The 15858-nt window shown below is 35.6% G+C and overlaps 1 protein-coding gene across 2 annotated transcripts in view; it reads right to left on the bottom strand.

Annotated features, from left to right (window-relative positions):
* Nucleotides 1-15858, bottom strand: part of CEMIP2 (cell migration inducing hyaluronidase 2) — a 62578-nt gene that overhangs the window by 20417 nt on the left and 26303 nt on the right. For both annotated transcript variants that reach the window (XM_034410249.3, XM_034410248.2), the window contains exons 6-10: nt 14299-14487; nt 5382-5551; nt 3448-3657; nt 2476-2681; nt 1720-1789 (exon numbers count right to left, since the gene is read on the bottom strand). In XM_034410249.3, the coding sequence (XP_034266140.2) occupies nt 1720-1789; nt 2476-2681; nt 3448-3657; nt 5382-5551; nt 14299-14487 (845 nt within the window). The remainder of the gene's footprint in view (nt 1-1719; nt 1790-2475; nt 2682-3447; nt 3658-5381; nt 5552-14298; nt 14488-15858) is intronic.

Genomic DNA, 15858 nt, shown 5'->3' with positions numbered 1-15858 from the left:
CAAAAAATATTCAAGAGTTAGAGAAAATAAATTATGAAAAGTTAAAGAAAGATTCGGATCAAGAATTAAAGCAAATACAGAGGTTGCTGGAGGTGTATTGTAATGGAGGTAAGAGTGCAAGAATAAGTAAAGCATTATGGTATAAACTATTAAAAAATGGTGGGCTGGGTCTTCCAAATGTTAGAAATTATTGGGTAGCTAATCAATTAAAAGGTGGTCCCAGATATTATAGCATTAACTAGAGATTTAATATGGAGGGATACAGAGTTGAAAGAATTAAGGGAAATAGGTGATCCTATAGAAACATATAGGTTTAAGAAAGTTGCTGAGGATTCAAAATCCCTTTTTAAAAAATTTGATAGAACTATGGAATAAATGGATACAAGGGTTAATGCCAGGAATTTCTCCTATAACACCGGTGGTGGAAATGGGGAAATTCCCTAAGATTGAAGTGAAAGAATGGATTAATAAATTAAAAGAAAATCAGATATATAAATGGGAAGACTGGAAGAACAAGATAAAGAATATAACACAACTAAAGAACATTTTATCAGATATTAAATTAAATTGGTTGAATTTAATATAATTAGAGAAATGGATAAAAATGGAAGAAAGATTCGAGGAGAAAGATAAACAGTTAACAAAATTTGAAATGATTATAAAAGAATGTGAGGTGAATGAAGAATATATAAGTAAAGGAAGAACTGGGAAAATAGATAGAATATTAACTGAATTAGAAGATCAGGCAAAAGGTTTAAAACTAATTTGGAAATCAGATTTAGGAGAAATAAATGATAATGATTGGAAAAATATTTGGAACAGAAGAGTATATAAGAATATGTCAGTTAGAGTTAAGGAAAATGGATATAAAGTAATATGGAGGTGGTATCTAACACTACGTAAATTAAAGCAAAAAAAAAAAAGTTAAATATACAAATATTTGTTGGAGGTGCAAGAAAGAGGTTGGAACATATAAATACATGTGGTGGGATTGTGATAGTGCACAAAAAATATGGAACATGGTGTTTAGGGAAATTAGAGCACTTTTGAATGTAAATTTAAGATATGTCACCGAGGATTGCATTACTGTTGCTGATGGAAAAACAGGATATAAATGAAACAAAAAAGGAATTGATTATAAATTTGATAATGGCAGCTAGATTAATGATGGCTAAATATTGGGGATGAAATTGGGATATTCAAATGAGTGGTATAATGAAATTTGGAGTATGGCAACAAATGATAAATTAACAACAGAAATTAATTTTAAAAAGGGATGATTAAAGTAAACAATTATAATGAAATATGGGGGGGATTTTATAAAAACAGTGTTGGTGGAAGGCAAAGGGAATAAACCTACTCAAGAATATTTGTTTTGGAGGGGATAAGGGCACAACTGGAATATATTGTATATCTTTTAGTCGTTATAGAAGAAAAAATATAAGAAAAAAAAGGTCTCGGGGGGTGTGTGTGCACTGTAATATTTGTAAAAAAAAATTCTTTTTTTGTGTATTTAGGGTTATATGTATTATGTTTATATTATTTGTATGCAAAATTTAAAAAAATATATTAAAAAAAGAAAGAAAGATTGCTTAACATCTAGGATGCTACAGAACTAGTTAACCAAAATGAAATTCATAAGAAAGCAATTGACCTTATAAATATATTGGTGCCCCAGAGGAAAAAACGTTAGTTACTACAATATGTCAGATCTCTCACCTGTGAGCCAGCAGCTACATTGTTTATAAGGTTATTGTTGGGATGAGCAATCCAAAATGTTGATACAGCCCTATAAACAATTGGTGAAACACGATTAAAAGAGTGATATAAGACTCAAGTCTAATAACAGAAAAATACAGTTCTGTAAACAACAGTCATTAGTATTCAGAAACAGAGATCTCCAGCAATTTGATTTTCTGGCAAAGTTTGTGAGATCTTTATGTTGCTCTTACAAAAATACTTGCTTTTAAATGCTGAGAATAAAAGACTATGGATTTTTTCTGGAAAATATCACATATCTGTGATATGCACCATCTTGAACCATCCCCATTACATTAGTAGTACATTAAAATGTTGTTCAGAACATTGGGAAGGTTTTTTGTTGTAAATCAGCCTTACAACATTTGTAATTCAGCCTTGGTGAATCTTCTGGATCAGTGCAGAAGTAGACTAGTGGTGATCTACCTTCCACCAAAACAATGGATAATGAAATGAGTTCTTCTGATTCTGGAAGAACCACCCTATTTAGGTTCTTCTTCAGGTATACACTGCAGGCTGTAACATTTATTTAATTACCTGATTCTGACTCTCAGACTAGCCTAAAATCTCCTCATGCATTACATATGATTTGAATCTAGATTTACTTATTATACCATTCACATTATTTCCAATTATGTCAGAAAAAAAGAGAAGGTCTTATGGAGAGACCATCAAGACTGTAATTGGAGCATTCAAACATCTCTCTAATTTACTCACATGCAATCCGTGGCTGGTACTGGTTCATAGTTTCCATAGACATAATCCCTGATTGCTGTGCACATTGTGCTATTTCTATCTGTTGGAAGAAGGGTGCCTGGTTTGGTGACGAGTCCTAGATTATGAAACAATATATTCCTCTGCTCAATACCATCCTCCATGAAAAAACAATGGCCTAGTGTATTGTATCCAACAGTGTCTTTTATCTGCAGTAATAAAAAAATTGTTTCATCAAATATCTGTATTCATAAGTAATTCTAAATATAACTATGGGAACACAACTCTCCTTGGAGACTACAGTTCAATTATGTTTTTTTTCCTAAGTCCCCAAATAAATCCATGGCAAACAAATCTTCAGGGTGCCTTTGAACCTGTTTCTACTAAGTTAATTTCTGACAATTCTTTTTAATTTCACAAAATAATTAGTCACCAACAGCTATGCCACTGCCAGGTTAACACATGAAATGTCCCTACGTGTTAGACAATCATGTTTATACTTCTTGACAAAAGAGTTGTCCCATATTCTCTCTCTTTTATGGGATGGAGAAAATGAAACTATCTGTCTATAGACAGTGATGATTCCAGCAGTTCAAGATCTGCAGGATCAATGCAAGCTGAAGAATCAGAAGGCTTAAAGGTTTGAATCTGATCTAGAAAAAGTCACAGATAGAATATTATGAATTTGGCAGTCTTCTCATACATACATTTTCTCTTGCTTTGTTTTTGAACTGTAAACATAGTGCTGCCTAGGTTATCCTAATTACATTTCTAAATAATCTGTGGTTTGGAGGAAATCATGGTTAGCAAAGCCATGCCATAAACTTAATGGATTGATGTTACAAAAGAAAAGCATTTCTTTCTGTACATCTGCAATCAAGGCTGGCAGCAAAATCAGTAATACTGAAAGACCTGTTTTATTTTGGTCATTTGCACATTTAGTCTCCAAACTTTTCATTTATTCATTGCTCTTACCAGCAAACCATTTGTGGCATGAATTGACACACATCTGGAGAAACAATGATGAATTGAGAGCCCTTCTACATAAGTCCTATAAGTATATCCTCCTTTCTCATCCACATCACCACAAAGGTGAAAGTGAACAGGGTAACTGCCAGGTACTTGCTGACCCATCTGCTTCAGCTCCACATAGGAGAGGTGAACAGACGTGAAATTCTTTAAAATCTGGAAGAACATGCAAAAATAATCCAATTTATTGTCCACATTTTCTTCAGTGAAAATACTTCGGACATCTTAGAAAAATATTTAAACAAACAATGTACCATCAATAAACTAAAAATATATGCAGCATAATATCCCAACATACTATAGTTTAAGAGGGAGATTAGGGCAAAATATCAAATTTTAAATTTCCATTTTAAATTCTTTTAACATTTGGGTTAATGCAAGTAATCTAGGATTAACTGTATTAGCCAAAAATAGCTAACTAAATATTACAAAGAGTAACTTATTACTAAAAAGGAGATCATTCATAAGATAAAATTCCTAAACTAAAAGATTTTCAGGGTTCGCTTTTTTGTTATGGTAATTTTCTCAGCCAGGGCTATTCCTACATTATTAAATATTAATGATCCAGATTTTATTTTTTCAATGTTTATTTAATAATAAATGAAGAACCTAGCAGTATGAATTTAATTACCCACACTGTACCATTTTATAAGATGGGCAATAAAATCATTAGAATTAATTACCAAAGTAAGTTCTGTAATGTTTACAATTTTCTCAATCAAATGTGTGTGTGTGTGTGTGTGTGTGTGTGTGTGTGTGTGTGTGTATTTTAGTATACAGGAAAGGAAATCATACATCAACTTAATTATGGTTCTTCCAGCATAATCTATAAAGCCTTTGACTTTGACTGTAGGAAGTTTTAGTACCATTTATGAATTTTTATAATCAAATATTTATGCTTTGATAATCTGGACTTTAAGGGAATTTTATAGCAAAGAGTTCTAAGCTGACAGATTGTCTTATACAGATAGTCCTTGCTGATCGACAATTGAGACCAGCAATGGTTGCTAAGTGTTGCGGTCACTAAATAGAAAATCACATGAGCACAACTGAGTTTATGACCTTATTTCTCCTATTGTCATTAGGTGAAGCAACACATGACTAAGACTTAGAATTTTACTTCTGCTTTTTGTATTATTAACTCTGCCTGTTGCAAGTCAGTTGCATCTCACACAAATGGTGAAGATGTGACAATGGCATACTGCAATGATCATAAATGCGAAGACTGGTTGCAAAATTATTTTTTTTAGCACTGTTATAGCTTTGAATGGTTGTTGCATGAGGCACTCAGTAAGCAAGGCTTACTTGTACTTTTAAAGACTTTCAAGAGAACTTGTACCTGCTGTAAGAATTCTATATAACACAGGGAGCTTTTCCTTTTAAATGATGTGGCTATACACCTTGCTTTAAGTGTTGCCTAATAATAATTAATTGATTTAGAATCAATTCGGTATTAATTTAATCTAAACACAAACATAGTATTTAAAGTAACCCAACCATGAAATGAAACATAGAAGAACAGGTGAAAAGCTCCTATTTTTAATAATCAATATCATAAGCTGCATCATCTCAACAGTAAATAAATCAAGAATCACTATAATTGAGTTTTTGCAGAATAGAATTAGTGGGCTAAATTTGGGTTCTGAACAAAGGCAGCTTCACTTCCTCATGACATAAAAAACAGCACTATTTAATAAGTGGACGTAGAAATACCGGAGCTGCATGATCAATATATCACACATCTGCTCAACCTAATGCTTAACAGGCAGCAGTCATTAAATAGTATGAAACAGGATAGAGTTCCCTCCACTGTGTCCTATTTGCAAGAGCAAAAGCCACTGGAGCCTTGATACGGTGAAATTAAACTTTTCCTTCCATACCTTGATATGTCCACCGAAAGTATCATAATTGAAGAATCTGCAGTCTTTGCCAGTATAGCAGGAATCTTCCATCTCTCCTTTGATTACGATATTTCTGGTAAGAACTCCAACCTCTGCCCTCATATCCACTCCATCAAGGATTTCTCCCACATGCAGAAATTGAGGCAATTCTGGTTCAAAACAGAGAAAACAAATGAAGAGAAGGATGAAAATGACACACCTTTATTACTATAAATACAAGTAGCCAATTGGTACAGTTATCATACTTATTTTAGCTTCATTAAAAAAAAAAACCATCAGCGACTTGCCTCTGAATAGATCAGATTTGGTTTACAAGGATTTGGTTTTTAACACTGCCTGAAAATACAATGCATCAAAAGTAGAGTAGGAAAAGGTTTTTTTAACCATTTTTTCATTTAGCATAGGACAAGAAATGGATTTCGCCTCCATGAACTCTTGTTCTTTGAAATTGTTTTTACCAGGTTTAGAATAATTTCCATAATCTATGTTTAATGGTCACTTGATATATGCTTATTTATATATGTTAACATTCATATGTATATCTGCTTTCTTTTCTGCTCTCCATCTTGCAGCTTACATAGTTGTGTTCAACATGATTACTTGTATAAGAAAATTGTTCTTGACTAAACATCACACCATCTCTTAATGGTATACTCTACAAGTTTTTCCCAGTTAAGAAAATGGATTATTTTTCAATAAAATGAAACAAAAGCTTTGCTGATACCTTATTTTGAAGCATCAAGAACTTGCAAAGTCCCATTCACCAGCTGTTGACAGCAATGAGCAACAGGAATGCAAACACTGTGGCATGCTATGACAAGGCTATGCAAAATTAGAATCTCTTTGTTATCCATATTATTTGTGAATATACAGCTAAAAGGTTCTTCCAAGAATTAGAAAAATGTTTCTGTAATGGCAATGAAAGCAATGCTAAAGTTCTAATCCTATGTATAGATGATGATTGCTAGAAAAGAAAGACAACTACGGAAATAGAAGTTCTCCCAGGAGAATCTGATTGATTTCTTAAAACAACAGACTTCTTTTAAATGATTTCCTAGAACAATAATATACAGTACTGTGCAAAAGCCTTAGGCCACCATCCACTTTGTTGTTTAAGCAAAGTTTTAATGACCATCCATAATTATTTTTTGGTCTTGAATGCCATATCTTGAATATTCAGTTTGTTGATTTCCCTTTGAGAGTGGCCTTGCTGATATGAAATTATTTTTAGTCTGTCAAATTTATGATCTTTGGCACTTTAACTGGAATGATATGACTGAAAGTTGGTCTTATTGGCAAGCTTCCAATGAATTGCACTCAAGAACATGTGTCTGTATTGTATGTAATGTTCAAGCACGTCTTGTACAAACCTGGTGTAATAGGCCTTTTTGCACAGCGGTTGTTTTGGCAAGAAATCATAGGACACAGCAATGATCGTACTTAGGGTTCCATTCAGGGGTGAAATCTAAAATTTTTTGCTACGGTTCTGTGGGCGTGGCTTAATTAGTGGGTGAGGCTTGGTGGTAAGGTGACTGGGAGGGCGTGGCTTGTTGGTCAGGTGGGCATGGCCAAGTCAATATCACTTCTTTGCCCTTTTTTAACCTACAAAACACAACACAACACAACTGGCTCACCACAATATAAAAGCAGCTGTGCTAGACCCAAAATGGCCCCTGCAACAAGCAGGAACCTCACATAGCCACAAAAAGCCCAAAAAACCAACTTTCACACTTTACACACACACAAAACACAACACAACACAGCACAACTGGCTCACCCATAATGTAAAAGCAGCTGTGCTAGACCCAAAATGGCCCCTGCAACAAGCTGGAACCTCACACAGCCACAAAAAGCCCCAAAAAAACAACTTTCACACTTTACACACACACAACATAACACAACTGGCTCACCCACAATGTAAAAGCAGCTGTGCTAGACCCAAAATGGCCCCTGCAACAAGCAGGAACCTCACACAGCCCCAAAAAGCCCAAAAAACCAACTTTCACACTTTACACACACAAAATTCCACATCCAGCTTTGTGAGATTTTGTGTGTTTGTGGAGTTAGAGTGAAACACTACAGAAACATACTAAATCTCAGAAAGCTGCACAAATCTTATTTTATTTTAATTTATTTTTATTTTTATATAAAAGCAGCTAAATTTAAAACTTCCTAAACTTTAAATCGTTAGGTGTAAAAAAAGAATAACTAAAAAAAAACCCAATTAACTATTTTTTTAAAGCTCCCAAAGGGGAAAAAAACTTACCCAATAGAACAGGGGTCTCCAACCTTGGCAACTTTAAGACTTGTAGACTTCAACTCCCAGAATTCCTCAGCCAGCTTTGCTTTTCTGGCTGAGGAATTCTGGGAGTTGAAGTCCACAACTCCCTGCCTGCTTGATAGGAGGCAGGGAGATTCAGTTGCTTGCTGATGCAATGGATTGCAGGGATTACAGCAAGGCGTTGCAAACAGCAGCTAAGGTAAGCAAGCTGAGTGGGGGAGGGGGAGGGATTTTTGCTACTGATTAGCAGGCAACTCAGCTGGGGTCGTCAGAGCTTGGATCGTCAGAGCCATTTAAAAGGAAAAAAGTTTTTTTTCTTTTACATGGCTCTGGCGATCCAACCTGAGTTGCCTGATTAGCAGGCAACTCAGCTGGGATCGTCAGAGCTTGGCTCGTCAGAGCCATTTAAAAGAAAAAAAAGGCTCTGATGATCGCACAGCTCAACTGGGCATGGGGGGGCAGGGATTTTTGCTACCGGTTCTCTGAACTGCCCGCCGCCATTGCTACCTACTCGCCCGAGCCGGTCCAAACTGGGAGCATTTCACCCCTGGTTCCATTCCATTTAGGTTTACAGCAGTGGTCCCCAAAGCCTGGGCCATGGAACCGGGTTGCATAGCTGGAGGTGACTGGCAGGCGAGCAAGCGAAGTTTCATCTGTATTTGCAGATGCTCCGCAGCGCTATCATCACTCATATCAGTTCCACCTCAGGTCACCAGGCATTAGATTCTGATAGGAGTGCAAATCCTACTGTAAATTGCACATGCGAGGGATCTAAGTAGTGCGCTTCTCTCCCCCCGCCTCCTTCCCCTGTGGAAAAATTGTCTTCCCGAAACTGGTCCCTGGTGCCAAAAAGGTTCAGGACCAATGGTTTACAGGACCCACTGTTGCTCAAGTGCAAGGGGAGGTAACATTAAATACTTGGCACTTTAACCTATGGAAGCTATTTTTTTCTGCTTTTTTCTGTTTTTGAAAACTGCATACAAATTTTTTGTATTTTCTGGTTGTAATTTAATAAGGAGACTGAGACATAATTATATATGGTCAATATACCATTGCTACAACAAAAAATGTAATGGTGGTCTAAGACTTTTGCCCAGTATGTATAAATAATATATAAACAAATGTAATAGAAAAAAAAAATACAAAGTGCAATAGGAGATTTGCTATTAGCTTAGAAGCATTATTTTGGTATTACTCAAAATTTTCTCTTTTAAATGTATTATAGTAATAGATTATTATTAGAAATAATTTGTAATTAATGGTAGCAGCTAATAATCTAGCACACTGAAACGCTTTAAGCATTTTCCAATTTTAAGCATTATAAACAATCTTGCAAAGTCAGTATTTTATCCTGGGTAGCAGACAGAATGACTGAGAATAAGGAAAATGACACTTCTAAAGTCACTTTAAGGCTAAAGCAAGATTATAACCAAGAACTTTTTGATTAACCACTCGAATTCTTAGCTTTCAATACTTCTCAGACTTGCTGACTGAGCAATTTCCTTAGATTTCTACAGGCATTCTACAGAAGCCAGACAATCTGCCAAAAGCTTAGCAGCCCACATAAGACTGGGGGCACATGTAGATGTACATCATCATCATCATCATCATCATCATCATCATCATCATCATCATCATCATCATAATTTTATTTCTATACCGCCCTTCTCCCGAAGGACTCAGGGCGGTGTACAGCCTATGAAGAGGCACAAGGCTGATGACTGTACATATTGTACTGGTACCAACCCTGCCTTTGACTGAGAAATTCTGCAAAGCAGTGTTATGGAATGGAATATATTTTTCCAGCTTGAGAATGATGTGAAATATGAAGGCAAGGCAATAATGCAAAGTATATATGTATGGATTATTGGCTTGAACCGAAGCTTGGATGACAGGCCGGCGGCTCTACAAGCGAAATTGGAGCGTGTGGCAGCAAGCTGCGGCTCCTTCACAAACCCGCAGCTCCAAAAACCCCCACAACGCGAAGAAAAACCTGTCGTTGAGAATTCAAGAATTCCAATTGACAAGTCTCTTCAAGGCTAAGACTGAGCCGAAACTGTGTCAGAGAGGAGGAGGAGGACGGAGGCATGGCCACAAAGTTGAAAGCTCGGTCTCTGGAGGAACAGACGAGTCAGCCCATTCTTGGACTCTCCAGGGAGCTCTCAGGAGAAATATTAGGATCACACAATTCTTCATCTAAAACTTTGAATAAAGACCATTCAAGACTTCACTATTTTATTGATGTTCCTTGGTGGGCTAGAGCCAAGTACAGTAGACTGGCCAAGAGTCTCCTCACTTTGTTTCCCATCATAGCATTTCTATCACTCTAATTATGTTATGTAAATCTACAGGACAGTCTAGGCATAGAATGAGGGCCTGAATAGTGAAAGGAATTAAAATCCGCAGAGGTGCATTCTATGAGTTGAATAATAATAATAATGCCAGCTAGCCCTGTTCGACATGCTTAACTATAAACCAATCGATCATTCATGTCATTCTTGACTTACAACCAAACTTTCTGTCCCTAAGCAATGTAGTCATTAAGTAATTGTGCCCAATTTTATGAACTTTTTTTTTGCATAGCTGTTAAGTGAATCATCATGGTTGTTAAATGAATCCATCTTCTCCCACTGACTTGCTTATTGGAAGGCCACAAAGGCAATCATGTGACCCGAAGACGTTGCAACCATTGTACATACATGCTGATTGCCAAGTCCCTGCAGGACTGTGTGGACCACTGCAACAGCAGTAATTATGAGTACTGGTGTAAGTCACGTTTTTCAATGCTGATATAATTTTACAGTGTTAAACAAATTGCTGTAAGACAAGGACTATCAAAATTGTATAGCAGTCCATTTTTTCTCAGAAAAAAATAGTTTTAATATGTCTGCACCAAAAAACCAATTAAAATATGAACAATCCAGCTGAAAATGAGAATCTGATGAGGCACCAAAAATTTACTTTCTTCCAAGTTCTATGCAGTTGAAATTTATGTAAAAACTTAAATTTTGCTCTTAGTATTAGAAAAGAATGCATGCATGCATACACATCATGCATACACATATGTGCACACACATACAGGCGTGGCCACAAATGGACACATGAACAAGTAACAGCTTCAGAAATTGAAGAGACAAAATGGCTTTATACAACATTTGTATATTGCTCTTTGAACAGTATTAGATTATCAAAATATTTAAATATGTAATGAACACTCCAATTATTTTTTTCCTGAATTCCTTCTATATTAAAAACAAATGTTTCCACATAAAAATGGCAGTTTCTTCCTTAAAAATACAATTGTCATGTTTCCTTATAAAGTGTAAGATTCTCTTTGCACTGGATGAACCTTGTGCTATAGAAAAATAATTCACTATAAAGAAGTAGCTATGCTATTTTATCTTATTTTTGAATGAGACCAATGTATTGAATCTTAGCATATTAATCTCATTATAGCAGATCTGTAAAAGTTGACTTTTGGCTTCATTGTGGCTTTTTCATTATGGTCGCTGCATTATGGGTTTTTTTTTGGTAACAATTCAATGTAGAATATAATTTTTGTCCAGACATAAACTCTTCAAACCAGATGATGTAAAGATCTAATTCAGAATTAATGAATACCAAAATGCAAAATAACAACAGTTACAAAAAGAAAAAATAATGTATAGTGGCTGTGCTGGAAGTTTAACAGGTAAAGTGAACTTGATTTCTTGCACAAAAAATTCAGCCGGACTGTACATGCCTGCGAAGTAGGAAGGGATGAAGCTCTTGACAGATTTTTGGAACAGTGAAGGAAACTGGATATTAAATGAATAGAAAGCCGAGGAACTGCTTCCATATGGAAATAGTTTGCTTGCCTTTCCTCATTCATGTGAGAGAGTTGGCACAAGCTTTCTGCAGATGCTGAAGTCTGAGGACTAAGAGAAGCAAAGAATAAAATTTCACTAGAAAGATGATGAGATCCATATTTCAAGCAAAGGGACAGCTCACTAAAGCAAGATAAAATTATCCTGAGAATACCTCATGTGAAATTAAAGGCAATGAGGAAACAGAAATTTCAATATCACCAATTCTTGGAATATTAGGGTTATTCCTGTGTTATCTTCAATATTATCTAAATTAAGGTACGTAATCTCTTCTTCACCACAGTAATAATCTGGTTGGGGTGACATCACCTTTTCATGCCTTCTTACATTCAGGCTTCACAACCTTAATAATACACACTCAATCAACTGCAAAATCACTTCTGAAGCAATGCATCCACTAGTTCTTAACCCTTTAAACACAGGTAGTTCTTGTTGAACGGCCCCTTGTTCAGTGAATGTTCAAAGTTACAATGGTGCTGAAGAAGAGAGATTTACAATGGGTTTTTGTAGTTGTGGCCATTGCAGTATCCCCGTGGACACATGATCACTATTTGGGCGCTTGGCAACTGGCTCACAATTACAATGGTTGCCGCATCCAGCAATCAGGTGGTTGCCATTTGTGACCTTCACTGCTAGTTTCCAACAAGCAAAGTCAATGGGGAAGCTAGCGGGAAGTCACAAAGGGCAATCATGTGACCGCATAATGCTGTGACAATGCAAAATGTGTCTGACAACAGCAACTGGGATTGGTGAAATACTGTTGTAAACTGCCACAGTCATGGAACATCACACTTTACAAATGCATCAATTAGCGATGAAGGTGCTAGTCCCAATTACCATTTCAAGCAAGGGCTACCTGTATGTATATATGCATGATTTATTTATTTGTATCATACCTCAAAGCAGTAAACATATCCAAACACACTTTCCTCTTACGATTTTATTATTATATACTAATAATTTTACTATACCTAGATGGTTCTGGAAAAGAGAAGCTGCTACCAAATATATTGTTCTTCCCACTCATCTTCAGTGAATTTTTAACTAATGAAATTCTGAAGGGGATATGTATATAGAATTTGGAAGAAATATATTATCTCCTAGACTACAGTAATTTAAGATTCTTCTTGCAATCTTTAAGACAAATTAGAAATAAGGCAAGAAGCAGTTCACTAAAAGTTAGCTCTTCTCTTAGAAGCTAAGCTCCTATTAAATCCTCAATTCATAATTAAGAATTAGATTTCAATAAATATTAATCATGAATTTTCAAAATAATTATAGAATCTTTCATTTAATCATGCAAACATGATGGGCAGTATAGAAATTTGATAAATAAATGATTATATTCATAGTGGTTTTTAACCAGTATTATACTTAAAGAATTCAAAGTTTACACTAACCTGTTTCGGGCATTATAATTACTACAAGTATAAGCCAGCTTAAATGGATGCCCCTAATCCGAAAACACTTTAAAACTATACAATTATTTAAGACCATTTAAGAATTACTTTAAAGCAGCCATGCTTTCTTCTAAGAACAATAACTATATATGATTTTGAGAGTGGACAGATCACTATTTTCCAACCTCATTTCACAAATTTCATAGAAATTGTTTATTTTGCTTTCATGGTTTTTGTCTCCCAGAACATTATATTTCTTAACATCTCCGAAGCATTAGGCTATGAAGAAATGTAATATCTGAAACACATCCATCTTTCTGAGTAAAAATTTGCATCAAATTCTGGTAGTTATAGGTGGTAAGTGTTAGAAAATCCAAGGGAAGCGAAGGGCAGAGAAGAGGGGGGGAAATGACTCCGATCTCTTAGTGAAGAGACTTGCAGTAAAGTTTTACTGCTTTATTTATTTATTTATTAGTTCAATTTATATGCCGCCCTCCTCCGAAGACTCAGGGCGGCTTACAATGCACTTATAGCAATAGCCTTCATTCTTTTGTATATACCTGCTTATTAGGGCTTTTGGCCCCCCATAAGTGGTGTTTCTACAAAGTCAGCTTATTGCCCCCACAATCCGGGTCTTCAATTTACCTACCTCGGAAGGATGGAAGGCTGAGTCAACCTTGAGCCTGGTGAGATTTGAACTCGCACTAATTGCAGGCAGCTGGCAGCTAAGTGCTACATAACAGCACTTAGTCCGCTGCACCACCAAGGCTCTGCTTGATATGAGAGTGAATTATTCTAATAACATTACTGTCCAACATGAGAAATCATTTATCTCTGTAGCAGGTATAAGACAAACACTACAGAAAGAAACAAGGGTATACTGAATGCTTCAGTGCTTAAGACAGTCACCCCAAATAAGGAAAATGCATGGGAGGGAGGAACAATAGAAAAGGGAAGGTTATTTTTTAAACAGATAACCAGAAATAGACATTTTTTAATTGGCATTGATCTAATTTTAGTTGAACAGAATCATCATTTGGGCTATAAAAACAGGTATGTGGATACAACTGTTTAATTAACTCAGATCAAATCAAATTCACTGATTTGTCTCTTAGAACAAATAAATTTAAAGCAGCCTTTCCTTTCACAAGCACTGTGCCTACAGAATCAATGCCATGCATCCCACATCAGTCAATTAAGGATTTTAGACAGGTGGATATTAAGCAGCTAGAAAAATATTCTCAAAGCAAAAAGTCACCAGGACTGTAAAACAACAGAACCATACCTTGGTTGGGGGGAGGGGGGGAGAAGCTTGCTAGATACATTTATTTTTACTTCTCAGCTCTTACCTTTTACTTTGACTTGGTATTTGTTGCATTCTGGACAAGGAAGGAGTGTGAATTCCTCTGTTTGATACATAGAGTAATCAGTGCTTGCCACAACAATCTGGTCTCCAGGCTTCCAGCTGCTAACATCTTCTGACAAATCCATTATCACTCCATGCACAGCTTTAACCTGAAAACCCCACTTTGGAACACCTTGGAACAAAAAATTAACACTTTTCTTGGTTCATTTTTTAAAAAAGTCGCCACCTTTGCAAATGCTCAAATAGTATTATATCAAAACAGTTTAATGCACATGCAAATCAAATCAGCAGGACGAAAGGTAGTACAGAGCTACAGTTAAACTCCCTATGATTTTTCACCAACATCTACCAAAAATAATTGCAGTAGTATTTTTAAGTATATTCTTGTGGATTATGAATGAGGAACCACTATTTGTAAGGAGTTAGGGTTAGGGTTGTCTCACGGGCCTGGTGGCGCAGCTGGCTAATAGCTTGTTATTAACATTCAGCTGCCTGCAATTACTGCAAGTTCGAATCTCCCCAGGCTCAAGGTTGATTCAGCCTTCCATTCTTTCTAAGGTAGGTAAATTGAGAATCCAGTTTGTGGGGGCAATAAGCTGACTTTGTATAAATATACAAAAGTATGAAGGCTATTCCTTAACGCATTGTAAGCCGCCCTGAGTCTCCGGAGGAGGGCGGCATATAAATAAAAACAAAAAACAAAAAACATAGAGAATGATTTCTTGGATGAAAAACAAGGATGCAATTGCAGAATACTCCGAAGTTTATATTATTTTTATTTTACAATAAATAAATTTTGCCAGTACTCTATGTAACCTAGTGGTTACATAGTGAATACACTCGCCTCTCACATAGAAGGTTGAGAGTTCAATCCTAGGTAACAGCAGAATGCCTAATATTTATTAATATAGTCAAAGCATTTGAATTAAAATCTAGATTGCTATAAGCTATAAGCCTTCCAATTTTGCCTATCTGCAACAGGACAGGAATATAGGAACCTATTTTTTCTTTCATACTTGATAGATCTCAACAAAGCACATTTCTAATTTAAGAATATTTAATAAATCATCATGCTTTAAGCATATTGATTAAAGAGCTACCAAAACCATGATTTATTTTTCCCTATTTAAAAGTATGAAGGTGACATATGGCATTATGGGGAAAAACATTTTAATTGATTTCCATGGCTTTTTTTGTAAACATTTTAAATCAAAAGATGTTATTTGCTACCAATAACGATTCTTTCATAAATATTAGAAAGGTTGTCATTTCATAAAAAACAGTGCCCCCCCCCAAAAAAATGGAACAAGAAACCAATATTGAGTTTTCTTGCCAGCAGACTTGTCTTGCTATCTCAAAGTTCCATTTTTTTTTTGTGCTTATTAAAACAAGGACATAAAATAGACATTTCGATTATTTTTAAACTTTAGATTTTTCTTTTTTCACTTCTGGCCTCCAACAGACTACAGCTTATGATCAACATAAGGTACATAGCAATAAAGATGCGTTCTAAATACAGCAAACCTAGCTGCACAGGATAACC

The sequence above is a fragment of the Pantherophis guttatus genome, chromosome 2 (genome assembly GCF_059756535.1).
Source record: "Pantherophis guttatus breed Tessera chromosome 2, ASM5975653v1, whole genome shotgun sequence".
NCBI classification, from domain to species: domain Eukaryota; kingdom Metazoa; phylum Chordata; class Lepidosauria; order Squamata; family Colubridae; genus Pantherophis; species Pantherophis guttatus.
The sequence above is the reverse complement of the archived record's forward strand: the minus strand, read 5'-3'. Positions and strand labels throughout refer to the sequence as shown.